General features: G+C 54.4%; 1 protein-coding gene across 1 annotated transcript in view; it reads left to right on the forward strand.

Annotated features, from left to right (window-relative positions):
• The window catches only part of LOC103777378 (myosin phosphatase Rho-interacting protein-like), a gene marked incomplete at its 5' end in the record, with an annotated part of 18802 nt that extends 1428 nt beyond the window's left edge, over positions 1 to 17374 (forward strand). The window contains 8 exons of the mRNA XM_008944931.1: positions 9699 to 9846; positions 10440 to 10557; positions 11255 to 11414; positions 11519 to 11638; positions 12102 to 12188; positions 12854 to 13016; positions 13437 to 13522; positions 17076 to 17374. Coding sequence (XP_008943179.1) covers positions 9699 to 9846; positions 10440 to 10557; positions 11255 to 11414; positions 11519 to 11638; positions 12102 to 12188; positions 12854 to 13016; positions 13437 to 13522; positions 17076 to 17147 — 954 coding nt within the window. The remainder of the gene's footprint in view (positions 1 to 9698; positions 9847 to 10439; positions 10558 to 11254; positions 11415 to 11518; positions 11639 to 12101; positions 12189 to 12853; positions 13017 to 13436; positions 13523 to 17075) is intronic.
• Positions 17375 to 17694: the final 320 nt, after the last annotated feature.

Here is a 17694-nt window from a genome sequence, read left to right on the forward strand (position 1 = left end):
AGCGTCCCCGAGGGAAAACAAAACACAGCCATGGTAGACAGGTGGGACCTCAGCACAGCCCACCTCTGATCCATCCTACACTGTGTTTGCCTATGCAGCTGCTGTTTCCTCCTTTCTGTGCCCCAGATGTTCCCCTCAGGCCACGGGGTGCACGTAAGGCTTTGTAAGGACCTTGCAGGCCAGCAGTGGCTCCTGGCTGGGGAGTTTGTGTGGTGGTTACATGGGCAAACACAGCACACGCAGGCTTATCTCCCAGGCCTGTTCCCACAGCCAGACTGGGACTTGTGCTGGGACAACCTGTTGTCTTGGATCACTTTTGTGGTTTTACGAGATGCCTTTCCTCAGCAAAGCCTTTAAGTATGTTTTGGAGGTTCTGGCAAAAGATACAAGAGGGTCTTGAGAAGCCTTTTCTTCCCTCCTCCAAACAAAGCAGGCTTTTTCCAGCTCTTCCTCTGGGAATGTCCATGCCCAGAGGAGCTGTGGCACCTGCAGGGCAGCTTCTGGCTGCTCTCATGGGTCCCTAGTCTTGTTTTGTGCAGGGGCAGCATTTTGACCTGCTCAGATCTTTTTGGCCAAACTGGCTCTGGATCAGAGTGGCTGGGTGTGGCCAACTGGCCCACATGCTCTGCTCCCGTGGCAGCAGATCCGAGCTGTCGATGCTGAACCTTGCGTCCTTATTTCTCACGGGAGGAGTTTCCCCTGGAGGAGTTGCACAGGCAGTGGAGCCAGCCCAGGCAGGGGGGCATCTTGCCTTCCTTACTGGTGATCTCCTTGGAGGAGTTATTAAGGCATTTATTTCTGGAGTCCTCGAGCTGACAGTGCTTGCTTGGAGGAGTTCCATTTTCACTTGGCAGTGTTGGAAGAGTAACTGACTCCTACTTCCCTGGGGCAAAAGGATCTGACCTCCCTTTGCCTGGAGCCTGGAAAAATCAGGGAATTGGGCTAAAGACTGGATGCTGAATCCACCGTCAGACTGCCCATGTTGAAGTTGGCCATAGTGCCTTGATACAAGGAGGGGGAGCAAGGGAGGAAGTCTGCAGAAGGGTTGAGCAAATCATTACTGCAGTGAGAAGTGACCCAAACTTTGATCTAGAAGTTGGAAAGGGTTTTTGGAAGGCTTGGAGGCTTTTGCTTCCTCCAGTCTAATTGTTCTGGGGATTTCCCTTCTGTTTCCCTGTGAGCAGAGGGATTAAAATCCTCTTGCAGAAGGGAGTAACCCCAGCAAACCCTGCTGGGCTGGAGGGAGTGGAATTGCTTGAGGGGAGTTCTGCAGCCCCAGACTGCAGCCAAACATCACAGTGGTTTTTTGGACAGACTCTGAATTTCCTGTGCCCCTCACCTCCATCACGCTTAATTTTGGAGAGCTTCTTACATTGTCTGTGGGGAGGGACGATGGAGGAGCCTGACTGCTGCCAGCCCATCCCTCCTGAGCTGCCCAGGGGACAGCAGCCCTGTACAGACCCCCAAGCGCTGCCCTGGCATAACAGAGGGCAGCCACTGAGATACCCACCCCCATGCATGTGCTGTGCACCGAAGCCTCTCCGGCCTCGGGTAACCCCTCTCTCACTCTGAGCTTCCTCGGGATGGGGCACCCCAACTTGGAACCCTACTGGGGGAAAGAAGAGGGGCTCCTGCTCCTCACAAGTGGGCCGGAGACTTCTGCCAGCTCCGGTCCCGGCGGGTGGGAAGGGGCACGTACTAACCTGTCCCGGGCGGATGTTCTTGCATGTTTTTGGTGTAAAGCATGAAATTTAACTTAACATAACTGAGTGTCACATCTGTGGGCTTTCCTTATCAGCAACCAGAGTACAGCAAGGCAGGCCAAATTCCTAGGCTTAACGCTGTGCTTCTCTCGCCTCTTCCTGTCTGTGTATTTTGTTTTTAAAGATACATAATTTCTGTCGCCTTTTGCATGACGCTTTCTGTGAGTTTTCTCTTTGCATGCTACATTGCTTTGGTTTGAATCTCACAAAGGTTGGTTTCTTTTATTTTACGTTCTCATCACACCTTTTCCCTCCCTTCACTTGTCGGGCTTTTTATTTTGTCCTTTGTTGTTGGTTTTGGTTTTTTGTTTTTGCAGGTAGAGAAATTAGATCCTCCCTAGTCTTAAACTTTAGCATAACAACATCTCTTTAATGCGATGAGCAGCCACTAAGTCCTCTTTGGCAGGCACAGAAATGACATCACCACGCCGGCCGTCCTGTCTCCCTGCCTTTGGATGGGATGGGATGTCATTTGCTGTCACCTCACTCTCTGTTGTTGCTTTTGGTTGGTAGGACTGTGTTACCTGAACTGTGCACTTTTTGTTTCACCACAAAACGAACAAACGTGCTAAAAAAGCAATTCCTTTCTTCTCAACCTGTTCCCATCCCCTCCTCCTTCTCACCCTTCCCATTTTTCTCTTGTCTGTCTGTCTCTGTTTTACTGCTGGTGTTTCTTTTCCATTGTTTTTTTGGTTCTATTTGATTTTGGTTTGGTTATTTTTTTCCTTTTAGCCTGTTACTGTACAGCTGTTTTGATGTTGTGGTCCATGTTTTCTGTTACTGGAAAGCAGTTGTCGCTCATTCCAAAAAACAAAACAAAACAAAACAAAATGTTGGTTAAAACAAACAAAAAAAAATAAATTGTGCCAAGAACAAATCATCCCAATTGGAGCATGTGGGTGGCAGCCAAATCACTGCGAGGAACTTTTCCGTGGCCTGCCTGGCCAGAGGTGTGACACTCAGGAGGGAGAGCCAAGAGTGTTACTAATCTAGTATTTAATCGATTTTTTTAAGACCGAGGTGGCCGCCTCGCCATCAGGTGCCTGGCAGAGGCTCCACAAAGTCAACCAAGACCTCCAAAACGAGCTGGAAGCCCAATGCCAGCGTCAAGAGCTGATCAATCAGCAGATTCAGTCGCTGAAGCGCAGCTACGCCGAGGCCAAGGACGTGATCCGGCACCACGAAGCCGAGATTCAGAGCCTGCAGGCGAGGCTCAGCAACGCCGCGGCCGAGCTCTCCATCAAGGAGCAGACCCTGGCCAAGCTCAAGAGCGACCTGAGGAGCGAAAAGGAGAAGGCCAAGGAGCAGCTGGAGGAGTGGCAGCACGGCGAGGCCGCGCTCAGCTCCCAGCTGAAGGCCAGCGAGCAGAAGCTGAAGGCCGCGGAGGCTCTGCTCCTGGAGAAGACCCAGGAGCTGCGGGACCTGGAGATGCAGCAGGCTTTGCAGAGGGACCATCAGAAGGAGGTGCAGCGGCTCCAGGACAGGATCTCCGACCTGAGCAGGCAGCTGAACGCCAGCGAGCAAGCGCGGATCCTCATGGAGGAGAAGCTGCAGAAGAATTATGAGGCGTTGCTGGAGAGCTGCGAGAGGGAAAAGCAGGTTCTGATACGGAGTCTGAAGGAGGTGGAGGATAAGGCCAACGAGTATGAGAACCAGCTGCAAAACAGCGAGCAGCAAATGGAGATCCTGCAGAAGGAGAAGCTGAGCGCAAAGTTTGAAGGCAGCGAGCTGGTCCACCAGCTGGAGGAGCAGCTGGCAGTGAAGGAGGCCAGCATCCAGAAACTCGCAGATCACATCGAGGAGCTCGAAAGAGAGAGAGATCAGATCAAGTGTCGGTTCCACGAGCTCATGAACCAGGTTGCCGAGTCAGATAACGAAGTTGCAAAGCTGCAAGCAAAGTTGAAAATGGAAGAGACCAACTACCACAATCTGGAGCAGTCGTTTGAGGAGGTGTCGGATCAGTTCCAGGGTGTGCAGAAGGTGCTGAAAGAAAAGGAAGAAGAGCTGAGACACGTTAAGGAAATGCACTTGCGAATTGTGGAGAAGAAGGATCAAGATCTCAGTGAGGCGTTTGTTAAAATGGTTGCTTTAGATAGCAGTTTAGAGGAGACTAAAGTAAAGCTGAAGGCCAAGGAGGAGGCTTTGAAGAAATTAGCTAGTGTAGGCACAGGTCCACACGCTGAGGAGTTGGAAGACCTTGCCCCCAGTCTCGAGGCTGATGAAAGTCATCCGTCTCAACTGGGGCAGGCTCTGCAAGCTCAGGATGTCCTCCCAGCTCTGACTTACGCACTGAAGGAGGAGGAGGATGAGGTTCTCGAGACCGCTCAGAGGCAAGTGGAGGAATTTGGCTCCCCATCCAAAGCTGTAGAGCTCCAGGACCAAGAGATGGTTCAGAAAGCCTTAGCAAAGCCTGATCTAGGAATCATGGGGGCCAAGAGGCAAAGAATCCGTTTCTCAAGCATCCAGTGCCAAAAATACATCCACCCAGACGGATCAGAGAAAAACTGGACAAGCAGCACGTCCTCAGACACGAGCCAAGACAGATCACTGTCTGAGGAAAGCATGTCCTCAGAGCCAGCTCTTGGTTACCCCTCGGCGGGTACGAGCGACTCTGAGACCTATCTCTCAATCATCCACTCCCTGGAAACCAAACTTTACATTACAGAGGAGAAACTCAAAGATGTAACCATGAAGCTGGAAAGCCAGCACGGCCACAATCAGGAGACACTCATCGCCCTGCACCACCAGTGGTCCAGCACAGAGTCTCAGCTGCGGGAGCAACTGCAGACCAGCTTATCTCAAGTCAGTGCTTTGATCTCCCAGCTGGAGAGCGAGAGGCAGGAAAAGTTCAAGCTCATAGAAAATCACGTTAGCGAGCTGGGAGGTTTCCAAATGAAAAACAACCAAGCGCTGACTTGCTTAGAGCAGTGCAGGGAGCAACTAAGATCTCTGCCCAAATCAGACAAGGAAAAAGAGGGTGATTTGTTCCTCGTTACTCTGTCTAGCATGGAAACAACCTTATCAAACGCCATCCAAGCCTTGAGAGGGGCACCAGTCCCATCAGAGTATCAGCAGAGTGAAAGCCTTGTCGCAGAGAGCCCCGCTCCAGAAGGAGGTTTTTTGGGAGAAGAGGAGCATGTCTCCAAGGAGCAGCGAGTGGAAATGTTCGACGTCGGCCAACTGAGATGGCTTTCTGAGAGAGTGGCCTTTGAGGCCTCTCTCATCGACCAAATAGCAGAGTCTTTGAAGAATGCAAGCTCTGAGATATCTCAGCTTCTGAGAGAGATCCAGGGAACGGCTGAGGTGGTTTTGTTGGAGCCAGCAAATGTTTCTCATACAGCAGTCGACTTGGCCAGCATCCTATCTAAGAAGCTGCTGCTGGAGGGTGAGTTCTGGAGCCAGGTGGAGGAGCTGAGAGCACACTTGAGCACCAGAGATGGAGAAGCCGAGGGCAAAACAGAAACATCAGGTCTGGGCTTTTCTCCATGTTTTCTCAGTGCTGTAGCAGATGCTACGTTGATCAAAGCAGAACTTGGGTTTGTTGCACAGAAAATGAGAGAATCTTTTCATCAGAGATTAAAAACAATCGAAGAAGACCTCCATAATACCAAAACGGCTCTCCAGCAGCATAAATGCATGTTGGAGGAGATCATCAAAGCGTACAGGACTCCTGATTTTGACAGAGTTATGCACCAGATTTCTGAAGCACTTGAAATTCAAAAAGATGCTTCAGAAAGAACCCAGATCTCCTGGGATGGGAGCCATCTCCAGATGGTGCCGTGTCAGGAGTTAGCCAAGGTGGAGGAGATCGGCAGCCTGCCGGACCGAAGCAGTGAAGCTCTTGTTTCCATTCAGGAAGATCTCGCCCAACAACTGAAGGACAAATCAAATGTTCTGAAGGAGATATCTGTTGCCTTACTCTCTCTGCCTCCCGAGGAGGCGATGAGAGACTGTCAGAAGCTCCTGAAGATATCTCAGAGTCTTTCCTACCACTCGTGCATGGGAGACCTCGAACGGTATTCCTCTTTGTTAGTCCACGATGCAATTGTTCAGGCTCAGGTTTGTTACGCCGCTTGCAAAGTCCGGCTGGAGTATGAGAGGGAGGTGAAGGCCTACAAGGAGTCCTTGCAGAGCATGGATGCCCTCTGCCAAGAGCGCGTGAAGACGGTCTCGCTCCTTCGGGACGAGTACGAGGACTTGCTCAGGAAGCAGCAGGGGGAGTACAGCGAGGTGATCGCCGTGCTGGAGAGGGAGAACGCCGACCTCAAAGCCAAGGTGTCCCAGCTGGACAGCCAGCGGCGGCTCCTGGAGGAGGAAGAGCATAAACACAGCAAGAGCTTGAGCGAGTTACAGGGACGGTATGAGGAGGAGATTCGAAACGTGCTAGAGCAGCTCAACAGGACGGAGGATGCTCTGAAGGCTGAGAGGACAGAGGGTCTCAACCAGCTGGATGCCATTGTCCGCGACAAGCAGAACATGGAGCGGTATCACCTGGAGCAGATGCAAGTGCTGGAGGACAAGTTCCAGGCCAAGATCAAGGAGCTGCAGGTCATCCACGGCGAGGAGCTGCAGGCGCTGCAGGAGCACTACAGCCAGAACCTGCAGCGCCTGCAGGAGACCCTCGACGAGTACCAGAGGCAGCACCCCGAGGAGTCCCCCATGGTGGGTCCCGGCGGTGGGGACTCCTGGGCGGCCGCTGAGACGGGGGGCACCGAGCAGGGCCCCAGCAGTGACCTGGACTCCATGCACGGCCTGAGGGAACGCATCCAGGAGCTGGAGGCCCAGATGAACGTCATGAGGGACGAGCTGGAGAACAAGCATCTGGAGGGGAACGCTTCCACCTTGAGGGAAAAATACCAGAAAGACTTTGAAAACTTAAAGGTCTTGATACGTTTAACGCTTCACACTTTCTGCTGCTGAGCGTACGGGAGGGTGCCTTTGGTCCTGGGGTTCACTTGCCCACCCGAGGGGCATCCCCTAAAAGAGCCAGCATGCTGAAGCAAGGCCCAAAGTGTTAGAAAGGCTTCTGTGGTCGTGGTGTTTTCCTTTTCTCCATGCTGGGGTATTCTAAATGCACTGCCAAGGGCTTGGTCTCAGTGGGAGGGCTGATCACTGGAGATGTTCTCTGCATGTAGAGGGAGGGAGTGTTTCACCGTAGCTTGATGGCATCGTGCTCTCCTGCAATATGAAGGCCATAGGGTTTCACCTCAAACCTGAGGTGTACATTTCCTTCAAGATTTCCCTTTAAAAGCATTCCTCAACTCTGTCTTTCCCAGTCTGATCAAATCTGCAGCCTGTCTCTGCTTCCCTCAGAAACGCAGGATGAAGTGGAAACATCACGCTCTGAAAATGTCTGTTCCTGGGGAAAGTAGCTGCAGAAAGATGCCAAATTCTGTAGCAAAGCAAAGCTCCTCTGCGTGAGGCTGCGAGGGGAACCACCCTGGTGCTGTACACCAGCCATCCTTCACACAACAAACAGTGCACAGTTACGGGAAACCCAGGCTAGGTGCAGAAAAACCCACTGGCAATGAAATGCCATGGTTCAGATTGCTCCACCAGGCAGCCTGGCTGTAAAACTAGCCTGAGATGGCACAGCATTGAAAAAAAGACCTCTTGGGTTTGGTGTTTGGCTTTTGATGGGAGAGCATTTCCAGCTAGGAGGGGGGTTTAGGGTAGTAGAGGCCTCTTGGCAGCACCAAGGGAGGCTTCCAGGTTGGACGGGTGGCCAAAGGGCAGCAAAGCAGGCTGTGCACAGAGGCCATGCCAGTGGGGCTTTCATGGAGCTGTTCTTCACAGTCAGCAAAGATACAGGAAAGGTTGCTTCCAGCTGTGAGATCCTCAGCCCCCATCTGGGCTAGGGGTAAAGGAAGAGATGTTTTACACTGAGGGTGGTGAGCCCCTGGCCCAGGCTGCCCAGAGAGGTGGTCGCTGCCCCATCCCTGGAACCATCCCAGGTGAGGTTGGCCGGGGCTCTGAGCAACCTGCTCTAGCTGCAGATGTCCCTGCTCCCTGCAGGGGGTTGGACCAGATGACCTTGAAAGGTCCCTTCCCACCCAACCCTGTCTGGGATTCTGTGGCTCAGCTCTAGCCAAAAGCTGGTTTTAGCCTGGGGAGAGCGGTGCTTCTGCTGCCTCCCATCAGGGCTGAATCGGGCGTCCAGGGCAGGGAGAGCTGCTGGGGAGATGGGAGTGGAGCAGTGGTGTTCCCTCAACGCTCTCTCCTCCATCTTGACCCTGAGGAAGGAAAAGCCCATCTTGAACTCCCTGCTCAGCTCAGTGAGACACATGGATAACGCTTTGTCCTGTGAGGCAGGCACCAAGCAGGGTCACTTGTACCAGGGGATGTTCATGTTCTGGAAGAAAGAAAAAAGGCCAGGACCAAAACAGAGGCTGGAAAATCAGTGAGCAACAAACCTGACCTCCCACCTGTGTTTTGCTGCCAGAACTTGCAGTTTGCCTGGTCGGAAGGCAAGGGGCATGTTCTGGGCAGAGGGGTCCAGGAGGAGAGCAGGGCGAGCTGGCCTGTCTGGGCACCTTCGTAGGGAGCAGAGGGACAGAGAGCAAAATAGAGACATGCCTTGGCTACAGGACTAACCAGGCGATTGCAAACCTGTCCCATTTATGGGTTCTCTTCTGAACCTGATGGAGAATGTAACATCAGCAACACGAGGTTCTGGTTTGGACATGTTCAGATGTCCTGGATTTACAGCAATGCATTTCCAGTCCATTAAATCCTGAATGTACAGCCAGAGCTCTGGAGGAGCATTCACCACTTCCCGTGGTGTCACGAGGAATCCTGCAGGGCTGCTTCGTGCCTCTCCAGGATCAACCATGTCCAGACAGGTTCTGGCACCAAGTTCAGTTTCAGGAAAAAAAAAAAAAGACTGAGAAAGTGAAGAATGCCTCAGGATTCAGGCTTAAAGGGGAGGGGAAGATGCACAGGAGCTGAAAACTGGGAACGAGAGTGGGACAGGTTACAGAGCGTTAGACAACAAAGGGATGCTGAAGAGTGTATGTTAGTGAAGGTCAGGGGTGTTAGACTGTCACGGGCAGTTTGGTCACTGGGGGAGTGAATCTGCCCCCCTTAAATCTCCCACAGGGTCCCAGTGGCTCCCTAGGTGACAGTTCTCCCTTCCCATGGGAAACACAAGTGTGAATCCAGAACAAATCCACTGAGATCAGGAAATAAAGCCAGCCTCTAACATGAAGAGGGAGAGGAGCCCGGTGCCCTGCTTGGCATCAGCTTTGCCCCCAGCTGTCTGTTGGGGGTCGTGCACCGTGTCCCCAGTGCCTGCCCCTTCCCAGCTCGTGGCTCCAGCCTGTGGCTTTGCTGTCCTGCCTCTGTCCTGCAGCTGTGTGTCCGTCCCTGCTCCCGCTGCCGGGGCAGGAGCGGGCGCTGTGCCCGGGGCTGGAATTGGGGATCTCCCTGCTGGGGCCTCCTGAATCCCCAGAGTGCTGCTCCCACGTCCTGGCCCAGCTTCACTCCCAGTAATTCAGTCAGCAAATCATTGCCCGTGCGGCGTTCGAAGCGGTACTCGGCTGGGAGTTCAGGTGCTGTTGCTGTCACGAGCCCTCTGCGTTCCACCCCAGGGGTGGCTGCATAAAGTCAGGCCTTTCAAAAGAGAGCACAAGGGCACGGGAGGCTTTTGGGGGGGGTTTGGCATATATTTGCATTCCCTGATGGGGTCTGACCCCAGGCCTGCCCTCTCCTTCCCTTTTACTGGAGCTGTCAGGGGCCAGGCAACTACAGGACAAGCCCTGGCCTTGTGAGGTCCATTCTCAGCCAGCTCTTCTGTGGTTGGTGAGGGAGAAGATCCCCATGATGGAACCTGGGTGCTGACCTACCCATTGGTGTGTGGCTCCTGGTGGGCTCACAGCTGCTGTGGCCTCAGCCCTGCGCTCCCCAGCCAACCCCTTCCCCTCATCCCTTTTGCAGGCAACATGTGAAAGGGGCTTTGCAGCCATGGAGGAGACACACCAGAAGAAGATCGAGGACCTGCAGCGACAGCACCAGCGGGAGCTGGAGAAGCTACGGGAGGAGAAGGACCGCCTGCTGGCAGAAGAAACAGCTGCCACCATTTCAGGTATGGGGACACACCAGAGGGTCCCCCATGGTGGGGCAGCTCGTGCTGATGGGGACACAGGGATGGCGTGTGCTCCAGTATAGAGGAGCAGAGTGTGGGATGGGCTGAGGGCTGGGGGGAGATCCCAGAGAGATAGTGAGAGGCTGGTGGGAGAGATGTTTTGGTTGGAGGTCCATCTCCTGGTCCTTCTCCAGGCTTAGTACTACTCTCCTTGGCTGCAGGGGGTCTGATCTGTTTTCCATTCCTTCTCAGCAAGGCATTAGTCATTCCTGTGGTTAATTTATTGCCAATCCCACATTGAACTGATTCTTCAGTGCCCCAGGGAGTTCTAAAGCACAGGGGCCCAGGGTCTCAATTCAGGAAACAACATGTAAACTGGTCACTGTTTGGACTTGATTAAAAAGTGGGCCTTGCAGAAACCCCTTTGCCACTTTCCAGCCAGGGGCACAGACCGAAGGGGCTGCAAAGCAGTGGGGGGCCCGGTGGGATGGCTTGGCTCTTGTTCCTTTAAAAAAAAAACCCCAAAAACATCCCCAAAAAGCCTGCCTTGGGTGGAGTGGTGTGGAGAGCTAACGCTGTGCTGTCCCACGCAGCCATCGAGGCCATGAAGAACGCACACCGGGAGGAGCTGGAGCGGGAGCTGGAGAAGTCCCAGCGCTCGCAGATCAGCAGCGTCAATGCCGACATCGAGGCCCTCCGAAGGCAATACCTGTAAGGCCATCATCATCCTCCACCTGCTGCCGTGTCCCCCGGGGAGGTGGCACCTGTGGGAGACCCCTTTTCTCCTCTCTGCTTTTGGCAATGAGTTAGGGGCAGACTTGTTGTCGCAGTGATCTCTTCCCTTGGTCTCGACCTGGCTGTGCCCATCAGAGGCTTTTGGTTGCTCGTGATTTTTCAGGCTCCAGGTCTATGTCCCCACCCAAATTCAGCTGCGTTGTGGTCACCAGATGTGCAGACACGGTGCTGCTCTTCCCACAGCTGCAGTGGGAGGGTTGCTCAACCTAATGTGACCCGGCGAGGAGAAAGCACTTTGCCCTTCATGGCAAGGCTGTCCTCACGTGGGCGCTGAGCAAAACAGCTTTGTGCATCTACTTAAGATGTGTAGGTGTGCAAATACACCCAGTCCCCAGTGCCCACAGCAACCTCAATAGATCTCAGCTCCGTTTTTGGAAACCTGAGGAAGTCCTGCAGTTTAACCTCCTAGAGAAGGTTCTCCCTGCCCCTGTGGTGCCAAATGGCAGGAGAGGGAAGGGCTGGTTTGCTCGGGGCTGGAGATTTTCCCCAAAGGGAGTACCCCAGTCATCCTCCCCAGTGCTCACATCCCAGCTGGATTGTCCCGGGGCTCCAGGGGCGGGGCGTGCCCCGTGTGTGTGTGCAGGGAGGGCACTGCCCGGGTGTGTTTCGGCAGGGAGGAGCTGCAGTCGGTGCAGCGGGAGCTGGAGGTGCTCTCGGAGCAGTACTCCCAGAAGTGTTTGGAGAACGCCCACCTGGCGCAGGCGCTGGAGGCTGAGAGGCAGGCCCTCCGCCAGTGCCAGCGGGAGAACCAGGAGCTCAACGCCCACAACCAGGTGAGAGAGACCCCCTCCGTGCCCGGGGTGGCTGGCAGCGCAGCGGGCTCCCTGCAGGGCTGCCAGGCTCCCCCTTCCCACCACGGCTCTCCTCCTCTCCCCAGGAGCTGAATAACCGCCTGGCTGCGGAGATCACGCGATTGCGGACGCTGCTGACGGGGGAGGGCGGGGGAGAGGCTGCTGGGTCGCCTCTCACGCAGGGCAAGGACGCCTACGAGCTGGAGGTGAGTTGTGCCATGCCCAAGGGGCAGTACTGGGGGCACAGGCGCCTGTGGAGCCCCGGGAGGATGTCACAGCCAGCCAGCCAGTCTGCCCAGCATCACTGGGGCGATGGGGCCAGGAGATTTTGGAGTCCTTTTCTTCCCTTATCACCATGTCAAGGTGGACAGCTGCTTGTCCTTCTGCAGCCCCTGCTTGTCCCCGTGGATCCCATCCACACAAAGCAGCTGGGACTCACAGAAACACAGGGGGTGGTGTGAGCTTGGGCAAGGTCCCACGACACCCAGGAGTAATTTTTTCTTGCGTGAACCAGGAGGTGGGTGAACCAGCAGCTTTGTGGTGCTGGCATGGAGGCAGTGTAGGGCTGAGCCTCCAGCCCTGGCTCAGCTGTCACCAGGCCCAGCGGGCAAGTGTCTCAGGACCAGGCTGCATCTGCTGGGGTCAAACGTGCTGCTTTTGTCCCCACAGGTCCTGCTGCGGGTCAAAGAGTCAGAAATCCAGTACCTGAAGCAGGAGATCAGCTCCCTCAAAGATGAGCTGCAGACTGCACTGAGGGTAATGCCAGGGACATCTCTGCAAATCTCTTACGGGCTGTGCTCTGCTCCTGTGTGTGTGTGCACTTAGATTTCAGCTTGCTTCTACCCAGATTTGGAACAGTGTTTAATTTTTCCCCTGAATTGGACTGAATACCCATTTTGGTGTCATCAGTAAAGCACTCCACAATTGTATCAGCTTAGGACTTTCCCCCACAAGGGAGACCATGTGGAATAACATCCCCTTCAATGTTTTTTTCCCTGTTTCCTGTCACATCAGATCAGATTTAAATGGCAAAAATAATCAGCGTTAGAGATCTGCCCAGCTTCCCAACATCAGATCTGGTTTGCTCTGGACAATCTCTTTGCCAAGGCCATTTCTGGGAATTCTGCTTGAATTCTATGCCTTTGCTAAAATTAAAACCCACACACAAGTAATCCTGTTCCTGGGCAGCACTGTGAGCTTGCCACTGGACTCAGCTTTCTGCATGTCTCGAGTCCTGTGTTAGACACAAACCCAAACCATGCTATGATGCCATGATTTGAGAGTGTGGGTGGTATGCCTGTGTCACCCTGGCTGGCTCTTCTTCCATCGGCGTTGTCCAAGCTCCTCCTCAGTGCATTCACAAACCCCTCAGCTCCAGCTGTCTGTCTGACTCCATGGGCTTGTTGTTGTTCCTTTGCCAGGATAAGAAATACGCCAGTGACAAGTACAAAGACATCTACACGGAGCTGAGCATCGTGAAGGCCAAGGCAGACTGTGACATCAGCAGGTTGAAAGAGCAGCTGAAAGCAGCCACAGAAGCTCAGGGAGAGAAATCCCCTGTGAACACCACTGTATCGGGATATGGTCAGTCCTCCTCCAGCAGCTCTCAGCAGTCCTGGCTTTCCCAAGCTGCACCCTGGCACACAAGCCCCTTTGCAGTAACAGGGCTGAGTGTAGGACTTGGCGTGGTGCTTTTTGGCTGTTTCTTGCTGTTTTCCCCCCCCAACTCCTTGTAGACAGTCTCACTGGAGCTGTCCTCCCATGGCAGTTCCTCCTTCCAGCCCACGGATAGGAAGCTGATGGGTTTTTAAATCCTTCTGGCATTTTGCATAGGGAAAATCTCATGCTGCATGTGATGGAGGGGAGCAGAGACCCCCGAGAGTCCCCTCTGCCCTCCTGGCAGTGCTGCTTGAGTTGGGCTCATCGGGGCGCTTAGCCAGGCTGGGAGGACAGGAGAGCCCCAGTGGGCACCATGCTAATGCCATTTCTTTTGCTTCTTCCCAGATATTATGAAATCAAAAAGCAACCCTGATTTCTTGAAGAAAGACAGATCCAGTGTTAGCCGGCAACTAAGGAATATCAGGTCAAAGGTGAGCTCAGGTGTCCCCCTGTGATGGGAACACCCAACGTTACTCTCTGGTGGGGGCCCCAGGTGGGAGGAAATCAGCAGGGAAAGAAAACTCAGAATTTCCCAGTCAGCAGTGCTGGACTGGGTGGCACTGGGAAGGAGAGTGACCTTTCGACTGGGAGAGGGCTGGCTGTGCAGCCAGGCAGAGCCCACTCCCCACTCAGTGCCCCACGGGGCACACACACAGCCCTGACCCTGCAGAGATCGAGGTGTGGAGCTCTCCCTGCTTGAAAGGAAAGGATGAAGTTCACCCTGTTCTTTGGTCTTTCACAGGAGGACTCTCCCAGTGTTTGCTCCCCGTTTTCAGTTGAAATTTGGGTGGTGTCAATAGGTGGAAATGCATGCAATCATCTTAGGTTTTAGTGTAAATCACTGCAAGGTTTTTGATCTTTATCCTGAACAACGATGCCTTGGTCCCGGGCATGTTTAATGCATGCTTTGCTTATGTGTTAACATGGTGCAGATGGCCCCGTGTTTCTCCAGCCATTCTGTACTTGCTGGTGGTCCCAAAGCTCAGTGATGCTGTGCCAAGCTCTCCTGCTTGGCCTGCTGACAGCCAGAGTTACGTCATGTTACACACTGGCTGTTGCTGTGGCACCACAGGGATCAAAAGGGCAAATAAAGCCTCTCAGAAGTCATCGTTAACCCTAGACCAGTGGGAAGAAAGATCAGCACGGGCAAAACCTGCTTTGCCTCTCACCACTGGGCACCTGGTGTCTCATGCTGATGTTTGAAGTGGTTGGCACCTTGGGCAGAGCAAGAAGCCGGGCAGGCAACGGGCTTCTAGCTCCATGCCCACGATGGGGAAACGGTCACCACGGTGGAGCTCTGGCAGGTCACCAGCCTGGGGGGGTCTGCGCTGCACCCAGCAGACACAGAGAGCACCTCTGCGCATTTCAGGGGCGGCCCAGACCTGCTGGGCCAGGTCTGATGGTGGGTTTCCCTTCACCACTTCAACTCAGATCGTGTGGTGCTCGGTGGGAGAAGGAGGAGAGGCGAGGAGAGCAAGCATGGGCTCTGCCTGGGCACGCTGCCTGCTCGCATTGCCGCGGGGGCCGGGGGGCTGGGGCTGCGCCAGCGCCAATGCATTTAGGATTTATGAGCTTCTTGTCTTGTTTTGTTGTGTTTTTGTTTTGTTTCGTTTCGTTTTGTTGTTTTCTTCTTTATTTTGCTTTCTCCTTCAACAGTCCGTTATTGAGCAGGTCTCATGGGATAACTGAAATGAACCCGAGTCCAGGTTCCCTGCCACGTAGGTAAACAAACCGGCCCCCCGAGCGAGGCAGCTGCCCCCTGGAGCAGCCCACGTGTGCATGCACTGCTCACACCTCCATGGCAAACGAGAGCCCTTCTTCTCTTAATGACTGACTGGTTCATTTACGGCTAATTATTTAACCCGGGGAGGGGGAAGGGAGAAGTCAGTGGACCCAAGAGCCGCGTGAAAGGCAGTCTCTGGCTCTTCCCTGGGGTTATGGCTTTCTCATCTTCCTGCTCCTCCCACCCTCGCCAACACAGTTAAACCATCACGGAGAGGGGTTGGGCACGGTGGGGCAGCTTCTCCTGTTTGCTGTGTTGGGAGTGTGGGACACTGAGTGTGCATGCTTGAATGACTCTGCATGCCTCCGACTAAACTCCAGCACCACCCGGGTCTGCTGGGCAGAACAGCCCTTTTGCTGTCAGCCAGGCAGAGGAGTGGGTCAGTGATAAACTCATCTCCCACCAAGGCCTCTAGCCTGTAGAATGGTGGCCCCCGTCTCAGCTGCAGATGGGATGTCCTGGGCTGCCCTAAATTCCCCTTACCCATAATCACTGCTTCTCTAGGTTGATCCGTGCCTAAGCCAAAGGAATCTTCTTTGCCCAGTAACCTTCCCCCTGCTCTCCAGGCTTCCTCCAGCTCCCCCGTGTCCACCCTGCTGCTCTCCATCCCTTGGCACTGCTCCTCCATCCCACATGCTGGCCTGAGGCTTCTGAGCTCATCCAGCAAAGGAGGGAGCTGATGAGAAACGAGACCGATCCCAATGACCCAGATACCTCAAATAACTGGAGCAATAATTAATAGTTAATTTATTGGCCCGTGGTAAAGACTGAGGTTAGAGCACCTGTAGAGGGAGGTTAGAGAAATGAGGGGAGCTCCCCAGCATGGTGACAGGGGATGGCTGGAGGGTCTGGAAAGTCTGATGGAGGATCCCTGTATCTCAGATTTCATCCTACATTAGTCTCCCTTCATCAGGCTCCCCTCATCAGCAACTCAAATGGGTTGTGAGGCTGCCTAAGGGGCAAATTTGCTGGAATTTGTGCCATCAGGCAGAACAGTCTAATGGTTTCTGTTGTCTGCTTCCTAATGAGAAATAGGATGTACAAACTGGAACACAGAGGGCTGCTGCCTCTTTAAAGAGGCCCAAAGTAAACTTCCTTTAGGAAGTGTGTGCTCGGAGACTCGCATCCCCAGAGACTCTGCTGCCCGTTGAAAAGAAAGCACACAGCATTTGTAAACTCAAACCAATCTGGTTTTGGACTGCACAGCCTCGGGGCAAGTTTATCCTGGAACCCTGCCTTGATAAACACGGGTTAAAAGGCAACCCAGCCCAAGAGCTGACCTGCCACGATGGTGCAGTCCTCTGGCACCACGGTCAGGGAAGGAGAAGCAAAGGGGAGAGATGGCTGCCCGTTAATCCAAGGGGCTGTGTGCTCAGGTCTGTGCCTTTTGAAGCTGCCACGTCGTGGTCTGCAAGGCAAATAACGTTCCAGTTCCTGGTGAGCTGGAGGGAGCCGGCGTGCAGGCAGCAGGCAAGCTGGCTTCTGGCTTGTGAGTCTCCTGGGGCTAGCGTCAGGTTAGAGCTGTCATACAGGGGGCAAGCAGTTTGCTTCTGGGCTTCTGCCCCTCACGTTGCTGGGCCTGCACGTGGAGGAGAGAGATTTCACACAGCTGAATGCAAAAAATCTGTTGGCTAGCTGAGCGTCCTGCCGTGACATCTGGCTGCTGCATCTGAACTGGATCAGCTGTCAGGTCCTGCTCCACCTGAAGCAAGCATTTAACGAGTCCTCTGTCTAACCCTGCGCAGTAGAGGCAGCTTGGGCTTGGGAGAGCCCCCGGGCTGGGGTTAGAGAAAGGGTGGGATTGTCACTGGCAACAAAACCGCCGTTTGCAGGGCCGCTGGAGCGAGCCCTGCAGTGCTGTGGGCAGGGGGGGCTGGTGGGCACGTCCTGCTCAGCAGCCTGCTGCTTTGGCATAGCAGAACCCTGCCTGCCCGGGGGCCCCTCAGTGCTGGAGCCCTTGGGGGGTGCCCGCAGTACGCTGTGCCCCTCGTTTGTTCCTGATCTGTCCATCTGCAATCTCACCCTCTCTCTAGGCACCATCCACCAGTAACCACCCTCCATAACCGTGTGTTCTCTCTCAGCATGTCCCACTAATCTCCCGGGGGAGGCCGTCCTCCCGCAGCTCCCTGCCCGGGCTTCTCACCTTCTCTGGGTGCCACCTGCCCTCTCCCCCGACGCTCTCTGTCTTTTGTCTCTGCCAGAGTCTGAAGGAAGGCCTGACTGTGCAAGAACGCCTGAAGCTTTTTGAATCCAGGGACTTGAAGAAAGACTAGTTCTCCCCGCTCCGCTTGGCCACGCGCACCTCCCAGCTTGAGGCAGCACAGCACCAGCACCGTGTCTCCTTCCTTACGACTGTCCTTGCTGTCGTTCGTCCTGATGCCCCCGACGGGACCCAGCAGTGCCCCCCCTGCCACCCCTTCGCCTCCCCAGCTCCTTGCCCTGCTTGTGAGACTCTCCAGGGACTCTTGAGAGGGAGAGGAAGGGATGGGCTGGGGATTTTTTTTTTTTCCTCCCCTCTCTTCAGCGCTTTGTAGGAGAATCCTTCCTTTACTGTAAACCATTACACTAAGTGTCAGTATTAAGGCTCAGTAGCCTGTGAATAAGCTAGCTCTGTCGTACCAACCGTTTTGGTATGCAGGCAGGGCCTGGGTGGTACCGGCCATACCCAGCTCTTACTGCTGTCGAGAGACCCAGTGCTCAGAGCACGCCAGGAGCCTAATCTAACCATTGATCCTGACTGCATTACTTGCACCTACAAGGGGGGGGAGCCCGGGGGAAGCTGTCAGGGAGCGCGAGCCCGTGCCGGCGCACGCAGCCCGG

The sequence above is a fragment of the Merops nubicus genome, unplaced genomic scaffold, assembly GCF_000691845.1.
Source record: "Merops nubicus isolate BGI_N331 unplaced genomic scaffold, ASM69184v1 scaffold33977, whole genome shotgun sequence".
Classification (NCBI taxonomy): Eukaryota; Metazoa; Chordata; class Aves; order Coraciiformes; family Meropidae; genus Merops; species Merops nubicus.